Source organism: Calidris pugnax, unplaced genomic scaffold (genome assembly GCF_001431845.1).
Source record: "Calidris pugnax isolate Ruff unplaced genomic scaffold, ASM143184v1 scaffold468, whole genome shotgun sequence".
NCBI lineage: Eukaryota > Metazoa > Chordata > Aves > Charadriiformes > Scolopacidae > Calidris > Calidris pugnax.
In genome coordinates, this window is record NW_015091169.1 from 22,901 (window position 1) to 31,476 (window position 8,576).

General features: G+C 61.5%; 1 protein-coding gene across 1 annotated transcript in view; it reads left to right on the top strand.

Annotated features, from left to right (window-relative positions):
* LOC106898244 (signal-induced proliferation-associated 1-like protein 3) overlaps window positions 1–8,560 on the top strand; it is a gene marked incomplete at its 3' end in the record, with an annotated part of 25,923 nt that extends 17,363 nt beyond the window's left edge. Inside the window, exons 6-9 of the mRNA XM_014959381.1 lie at window positions 254–411; window positions 1,624–2,200; window positions 4,100–4,374; window positions 8,333–8,560. Of these exons, the coding sequence (XP_014814867.1) occupies window positions 254–411; window positions 1,624–2,200; window positions 4,100–4,374; window positions 8,333–8,560 (1,238 nt within the window). The remainder of the gene's footprint in view (window positions 1–253; window positions 412–1,623; window positions 2,201–4,099; window positions 4,375–8,332) is intronic.
* Between the last annotated feature and the right edge of the window lie 16 nt (window positions 8,561–8,576).

The window sequence follows — 8,576 nt, forward strand, 5'->3', positions numbered from 1 at the left end:
TCGACCCCCTGAGGACCCCCCCAACCACTCAGGGACACCTCAACCCCTTGGGGACAACTCAACCCCCTCCTTAACCCCCTGAGGACACCCCCAACCGCTCTGGGACACCCCCAATCCCTGAGGACCCCCTACCCCATCGGGTACATCTCCAACCCCTCAGGGGGCACCCTGACCCCTTGGGGACACCTCCCCCAGACCCCAGATTTGGGGGTCCTCCTCCACCCCCACCGTCCCTTGTGTCCCCCCTTTCCAGCTGCTGAGGAAGAGGCACATCGGGAACGACATCGTCACCATCATCTTCCAAGAACCCGGAGCTTTGCCCTTCACCCCCCAGAACATCAGGTCCCACTTCCAGCACGTCTTCATCATCGTCCGCGCCCACAACCCCTGCACCGACAACGTCTGCTACAGGTGAGGGGGTCACCCCACCCCACCGCGTCCCAGGGGCTCCGGGTTCATGGTCAGGTTGGATCTCGGGGAGCGTTTCTTCACCCAAAGGAGTTGTCCAGCGTCGGGAGAGGCCGCCCAGGGAAGTGGGGGAGTCACCGTCCCTGGAGGGGTCTAAAAGATGTTGAGATGTGGGGCTTGGGGACGAGGGGTGGGTGGTGGGACAGCTTTGGGGTGGAGGGACATGGTTGGGTGGGGTGGTTGAGGGGTGGGACGTGGTTGGGTTGAGAGGTGGGATGATGTTGAGTTGATGGTTGGGTGCTGGGATGTGGATGGTTGATGTGGTGGTTGAGGTGGTGGGATGTGGTTGGGTTGGGTTGAGAGGTGGGACAGTGTTGAGTTGATGGTTGGGTGATGGTTGGGGTGGTGGTAGGAGGTGGTTGGGTTGGTGGGACATGGGTGGTGGTAGGGTTGGTGGGACATGTTTGGGTGGTGGTAGGAAGTGGTTTGGGTGGTGGTTGGGTTGGTGGGACATGGGTGGATGGTGGTAGAAGGTAGTTGGGTGGTGGTAGGAGGTGGTGGGACATGGTTGGGTGGTGGTAGGAGGTGGTGGGACATGGGTGGGTGGTGGTAGGAGGTGGTTGGGTGGCGTTTGGGTTTGGTTGAGAGGTGGGACGTGGTTGGGTTGAGAAGTGGGATGTTGTTGAGGAGATGGGACGTGGTTGGGTCAAGGGGTGGGACATAGTTGGGGTGGTGGGATGTTGGAGGGTGGTTGGGGTGATGGGATGTGGTGGGATGAGATTGGATGGTGGTTGGGGAGGGTGTAGGGTGTGGTTGAGTGGTGGGACATGGTTGGTGGTAGGGTTGAGAGGTGGGATGTGGTGGGGTGGTGGTGGGGGATGGTTGGGATGGTGGGATGTGGTTGGGTTGGGAGGGTGGTGGTTGGGATGTGGGTGGGGTGGGAGGTGGGACGTGGTTGAGGTGGTGGGACGTGGGTGGTTTGAGCTGGTTGAGGTGGTGGGACGTGGTTGAGGTGGTGGGACGTGGGTGGTTTGAGCTGGTTGAGGTGGTGGGACGTGGGTGGGTGGTGGACTTGGCAGTGCTGGGTCAACAGTTGGCCTCAACGATCTTCAAGGTCTTTTCCAACCCAAACCCTTCCATGATTCCATGACTTTATCCGTGCGGAGCGTCCCTGACCGGTTCCCTTCTCCATTTTCCACCCCCTGCCCCCCAAAGTGTGGCCGTCACCAGGTCCAAGGACGTCCCTCCTTTTGGTCCCCCCATCCCCAACGGCGTCACCTTCCGCAAATCCGACGTCTTCCGAGATTTCTTGCTGGCCAAGGTCATCAACGCGGAGAACGCCGCCCACAAATCCGACAAATTCCACACCATGGCCACCCGCACCCGCCAGGAGTATCTCAAGGACTTGGCCGAAAACTACGTCACCAACACCCCCATCGACTCCACCGGGAAGTTCAACCTCATCTCCTTGGCTTCCAAGAAGAAGGAGAAGACCAAAGCCCGGGTCGGGGCGGAACAACACAGCGCGGGGGCCATCGCTTGGCGCGTCTCCGCTCAGGATTTCGCCCGGGGAGCCGAGATCTCTTGCATTTTGGGCATCTCCAACGAGTTCTTGGTCCTCTTGGACTTGGGAGCCAAGGAGGTGGTCTTCAACTGCTTCTGCGGGGACGTCATCGGCTGGACCGCCGACGCTTCCACCCTCAAGATCTTCTACGGTCGAGGAGACCACATCTTCATCCGGGCGGCCGAGGGTGGCCCCGAGGACATCAAGGAGATCGTGCAGAGGTTGAAGGTGAGGCCTTGACTTGACCCCCCTTCTCTCAGAGTTTGGGGAGGTCCTACTTTAACAAGGAAGGGGGTCTTCCAAGTCAGGGAGGGGATCTTCCAACGCAGGAAGGGGGTCTTCCAACACAAGAAGAGGGTCTTACAAGGTGGGGAGGGGGCCTTCCAAGGTGGGGAAGACCTGGACGTTGGGGATGGGGCCTTCCAAAGTGGGGAAGATCTAGAGGTTGAGGATGGGGCCTTCCAAGGTGGGGAAGATCTAGAGGTTGAGGATGGGGCCTTCCAAGGTGGGGAAGACCTAGAGGTTGAGGATGGGGCCTTCCAAGGTGGGGAAGACCTGGATGTTGAGGATGGGGCCTTCCAAAGTGGAGAAGATCTAGACATTGGGGATAGGGAGGGGGAAAAGCCCCATCATTGGGGACGGGGAAGATCTAGAAGTTGGGGATGGGGCCTTCAAAGGTGGGGAAGATCTAGAGGTTGAGGATGGGGCCTTCCAAGGTGGGGAAGATCTGGATGTTGAGGATGGGGCCTTCAAAGATGGGGAAGATCTAGAGGTTGAGGATGGGGCCTTCCAAGGTGGGGAAGATCTGGATGTTGAGGATGGGGCCTTCCAAAGTGGAGAAGATCTAGACATTGGGGATAGGGAGGGGGAAAAGCCCCATCATTGGGGACGGGGAAGATCTAGAAGTTGGGGATGGGGCCTTCAAAGGTGGGGAAGATCTAGAGGTTGGGGATGGGGAGGAGGAAAAGCCCCATCATTGGGTACAGGGAAGAGGACGTTGGGGATGAGGCCTTCCAAGGTGGGGAAGACCTAGAGGTTGGGGATGGAGAGGAGGAAAAGCCCCATTGTTGGGGCCAGGGAAGATCTGGATGTTGAGGATGGGGCCTTCAAAGATGGAGAAGATCTGGACGTTGAGGATGGGGCCTTCAAAGTTGGGGAAGATCTAGACGTTCAGGATGGGGAGGGGGAAAAGCCCCATCATTGGGGCTGGGGAAGATCTGGATGTTGGGGATGGGGCCTTCCAAGGTGGAGAAGATCTGGATGTTGAGGATGGGGCCTTCAAAGATGGAGAAGACCTAGAGGTTGAGGATGGGGCCTTCCAAGGTGGGGAAGACCTAGAGGTTGAGGATGGGGCCTTCCAAGGTGGGGAAGACCTAGAGGTTGAGGATGCAGCCTTCCAAGGTGGGGAAGACCTAGAGGTTGAGGATGGGGCCTTCCAAGGTGGGGAAGACCTAGAGGTTGAGGATGGGGCCTTCCAAGGTGGGGAAGACCTAGAGGTTGAGGATGGGGCCTTCCAAGGTGGGGAAGATCTAGAGGTTGAGGATGGGGCCTTCCAACGTGGAGAAGACCTAGATGTTGGGGATGGGGAGGAGGAAAAGCCCCATCATTGGGGCCGAGGAGGATCTGGACGTTGAGGATGGGGCCTTCAAAGTTGGGGAAGATCTGGATGTTGGGGATGGGGCCTTCAAAGATGGAGAAGATCTGGATTTTGGGGATGGGGTGGGGGAAAAGCCCCATTGTTGGGGATGGGGAGGATCTGGATGTTGGGGATGGGGCCTTCAAAGTTGGGGAAGATCTAGAGGTTGAGGATGGGGCATTCCAAGGTGGAGAAGATCTGGATGTTGGGGATGGGGCAGTCCAAGGTGGAGAAGATCTAGAGGTTGAGGATGGGACTTTCCAAGGTGGGGAAGACCTAGAGGTTGAGGATGGGGCCTTCAAAGATGGAGAAGATCTGGATGTTGGGGATGGGACCTTCCAAGGTGGGGAAGATCTAGATGTTGAGGATGAGGCCTTCAAAGATGGAGAAGATCTGGATGTTGGGGATGGGGAGGAGGAAAAGCCCCATCGTTGGGTCCAGGGAGGATCTGGTGGCCAAGGTCCCCACCGGCCTTTCCCCACGTCCCCCAGGTGGTGACGGAGGGCTGCGAGACGGTGGACATGACCTTGAGGAGGAACGGGCTGGGCCAGCTGGGCTTCCACGTGAAGTACGACGGGACGGTGGCCGAGGTGGAGGACTACGGCTTCGCCTGGCAGGCGGGGCTGCGGCAGGGCAGCCGCCTGGTGGAGATCTGCAAGGTGGCCGTGGTCACCCTCAGCCACGACCAGATGATCGACCTCCTGCGCACCTCCGTCACCGTCAAGGTGGTCATCATCCCCCCCCACGAGGACGGCGCCCCTCGCAGGTGAGGGACAGCGGGCGGGGCGGCCACCGGTTTTGGGTGCCAGGGGTGTCCCTGGCTTCATGGCCCATGGGTACCAAGGGCCACCAGCTTCAGGTGCCATGGGTGCCACCAGCTTTGGGTGCCAGGGGTGTCACTGGCTTCATGTGCCATGAGCACTAAGGGCCACCAGCTTCAGGAGTGATGGTTGCCACCAGCTTTGGGTGCCATGAGCACCAAGGGCCACTGGTTTTGAGTGCCATGGTTGCCACCAGCTTCATGTGCCATGGTTGCCACCAGCTTTGGGTGCCATGAGCACCAAGGGCCACCAGCTCCATGTGCCATGGGTACCACCAGTTTTGAGTGCCATGGGTGCCACCAGCTTCATGTCCCATGGGCACCAAGGCCCACCAGCTTCAGGTGCCATGGGTGCCACCAGCTTTGGGGGCCACGAGCACTGAAGGCCACCACCTTCAGGTGCCATGGGTGTCACTGGCTTGGTGTGCCATGAGCACCAAGGGCCACCAGCTTCATGTGCCATGGGTGCCACCAGCTTTGGGTGCCATGAGTGTCACCGGCTTCATGTCCCATGGGCACCAAGGGCCACCAGCTTCATGTGCCATGGTTGCCACCAGCTTCATGTGCCATGGGCGTCACTGGCTTCACATCCCATGAGCACCAAGGGCCACCAGCTTCATGTCCCATGGTTGCCACCAGCTTTGGGTGCCATGGGTGCCACCACCTTCATGTCCCATGAGCACTAAGGGCCACCTGCTTCATGTGCCATGGGTGCCACCAGCTTCATGTCCCATGGTCACCAAGGGACACTGGCTTCATGTGCCACTGTTGCACCAGCTTTGGGTGCCATGAGCACCAAGGGCCACCTGCTTCATGTGCCATGGGTGCCACCAGCTTCATGTCCCATGGTCACCAAGGGACACTGGCTTCATGTGCCACTGTTGCACCAGCTTTGGGTGCCATGAGCACCAAGGGCCACCAGTTTTGAGTGCCATGAGTGCCACCGGATTCATGGCCCATGGGCACCAAGGGCCACCAGCTTCAGGTGCCAGGGGTGCCACCAGCTTTGGGTGCCATGGGTGTCACTGGCTTTGGGTGCCACAAGTACTGAGGGCCACCAACTGCATGTGCCATGGTGGCCACTGGCTTCGTGTACTACAAGCACCAAGGGCCACCACCATTGTGTGCCACGGTGGCCACCAGCCTCACATGCCATGGTGGCCACTGGCTTCGTGTACCACAAGCATGGAGGGCCACCAGTCTCATGTGCCATGGTGGCCACCAGCTTCATGTGCCACAAGCACCAAGGGCCACCAGCTGCATGGGCCATGGTGGCCACTGGCTTTGTGTACCATGAGCACTGAGGGCCACTGACCTTATGTGCCATGGTGGCCAACGGCTTCGTGTACCACAAGCATGGAGGGCCACCACCATTGTGTGCCGTGGTGGCCACCGGCCTCATGTGCCATGGTGGCCACCGGCTTCGTGTGCCACAAGCCCCGAGGGCCATTGACCTCATGTGCCATGGTGGCCAACGGCTTCGTGTACCACAAGCATGGAGGGCCACCACCATTGTGTGCCGTGGTGGCCACCGGCCTCATGTGCCATGGTGGCCACCGGCTTCGTGTGCCACAAGCCCCGAGGGCCATTGACCTCATGTGCCATGGTGGCCACCAGCTTCTTGTGCCACGAGCCATTGTGTGCTGTGGTGGCCACCAGCCTCATGTGCCACGGTGGCCACTGGCTTCGTGTACTGAGGGCCACCACCATTGTGTGCCATGGTGGCCACCAGCCTCATGTGCCATGGTGGCCACCAGCTTCTTGTGCCACACCACCATTGTGTGCCTTGGTGGCCACTGACCTCACGTGCCATGGTGGCCACCAGCTTCATGTGCCACGAGCACCAAGGGCCACTGGCCTCATGTGCTGTGGTGGCCACTGGCTTCTTGTGCCACAAGCACTGAGGGCCACCAGCCTCATATGCCACGGTGGCCACCGGCTTCTTGTGCCACAAGCACCAAGGGCCACTGGCCTCATGTGCCATGGTGGCCACCAGCTTCTTGTGCCACACCACCATTGCGTGCCGTGGTGGCCACTGACCTCATATGCCACGGTGGCCACCGGCTTCTTGTGCCACACCACCATTGCGTGCCGTGGTGGCCACTGACCTCATATGCCACGGTGGCCACCGGCTTCTTGTGCCACACCACCATTGCGTGCCGTGGTGGCCACTGACCTCATATGCCACGGTGGCCACCGGCTTCTTGTGCCACACCACCATTGCGTGCCGTGGTGGCCACTGACCTCATATGCCACGGTGGCCACCGGCTTCTTGTGCCACACCACCATTGTGTGCCGTGGTGGCCACCAACCTCACGTGTAGTGGTGGCCACCAGCCTCACATGCCATGGTGGCCACCGGCTCTGTGTGCCGCGAGCCATCGTGTGCCGTGGTGGCCACCAACCTCACGTGTAGTGGTGGCCACCAGCCTCACATGCCATGGTGGCCACCGGCTCTGTGTGCCGCGAGCCATCGTGTGCCGTGGTGGCCACCAACCTCACGTGTAGTGGTGGCCACCAGCCTCACATGCCATGGTGGCCACCGGCTCTGTGTGCCGCGAGCCATCGTGTGCCGTGGTGGCCACCAACCTCACGTGTAGTGGTGGCCACCAGCCTCACATGCCATGGTGGCCACCGGCTCTGTGTGCCGCGAGCCATCGTGTGCCGTGGTGGCCACCAACCTCACGTGTAGTGGTGGCCACCAGCCTCACATGCCATGGTGGCCACCGGCTCTGTGTGCCGCGAGCCATCGTGTGCCGTGGTGGCCACCAACCTCACGTGTAGTGGTGGCCACCAGCCTCACATGCCATGGTGGCCACCGGCTCTGTGTGCCGCGAGCCATCGTGTGCCGTGGTGGCCACCAACCTCACGTGTAGTGGTGGCCACCAGCCTCACATGCCATGGTGGCCACCGGCTCTGTGTGCCGCGAGCCATCGTGTGCCGTGGTGGCCACCAACCTCACGTGTAGTGGTGGCCACCAGCCTCACATGCCATGGTGGCCACCGGCTCTGTGTGCCGCGAGCCATCGTGTGCCGTGGTGGCCACCAACCTCACGTGTAGTGGTGGCCACCAGCCTCACATGCCATGGTGGCCACCGGCTCTGTGTGCCGCGAGCCATCGTGTGCCGTGGTGGCCACCAACCTCACGTGTAGTGGTGGCCACCAGCCTCACATGCCATGGTGGCCACCGGCTCTGTGTGCCGCGAGCCATCGTGTGCCGTGGTGGCCACCAACCTCACGTGTAGTGGTGGCCACCAGCCTCACATGCCATGGTGGCCACCGGCTCTGTGTGCCGCGAGCCATCGTGTGCCGTGGTGGCCACCAACCTCACGTGTAGTGGTGGCCACCAGCCTCACATGCCATGGTGGCCACCGGCTCTGTGTGCCGCGAGCCATCGTGTGCCGTGGTGGCCACCAACCTCACGTGTAGTGGTGGCCACCAGCCTCACATGCCATGGTGGCCACCGGCTCTGTGTGCCGCGAGCCATCGTGTGCCGTGGTGGCCACCAACCTCACGTGTAGTGGTGGCCACCAGCCTCACATGCCATGGTGGCCACCGGCTCTGTGTGCCGCGAGCCATCGTGTGCCGTGGTGGCCACCAACCTCACGTGTAGTGGTGGCCACCAGCCTCACATGCCATGGTGGCCACCGGCTCTGTGTGCCGCGAGCCATCGTGTGCCGTGGTGGCCACCAACCTCACGTGTAGTGGTGGCCACCAGCCTCACATGCCATGGTGGCCACCGGCTCTGTGTGCCGCGAGCCATCGTGTGCCGTGGTGGCCACCAACCTCACGTGTAGTGGTGGCCACCAGCCTCACATGCCATGGTGGCCACCGGCTCTGTGTGCCGCGAGCCATCGTGTGCCGTGGTGGCCACCAACCTCAGGATCCACTTGCCCCTTTTGGCAGGGGCTGGGCGGAGTCCGTGGAGCCGAGCAGCGTGGGGGAGCCCAAGGGGGGGGACGGGGAGAGCTTGCCCTCGGGCTACCGCCCCCCCTACCGCAGTAGCCCCGGCTGGCAGTGGAGCGGCCCCGCCTCCCACAACAACCCCCCCCCCGGGCACGGGCCAGCACTGGGGCGGGGGGGCAACAAGCCCAGCGTGGCCTACAGGGAGCCACAGGCGCTGCACGGCAAGAGGTGAGGGACTGGGAGG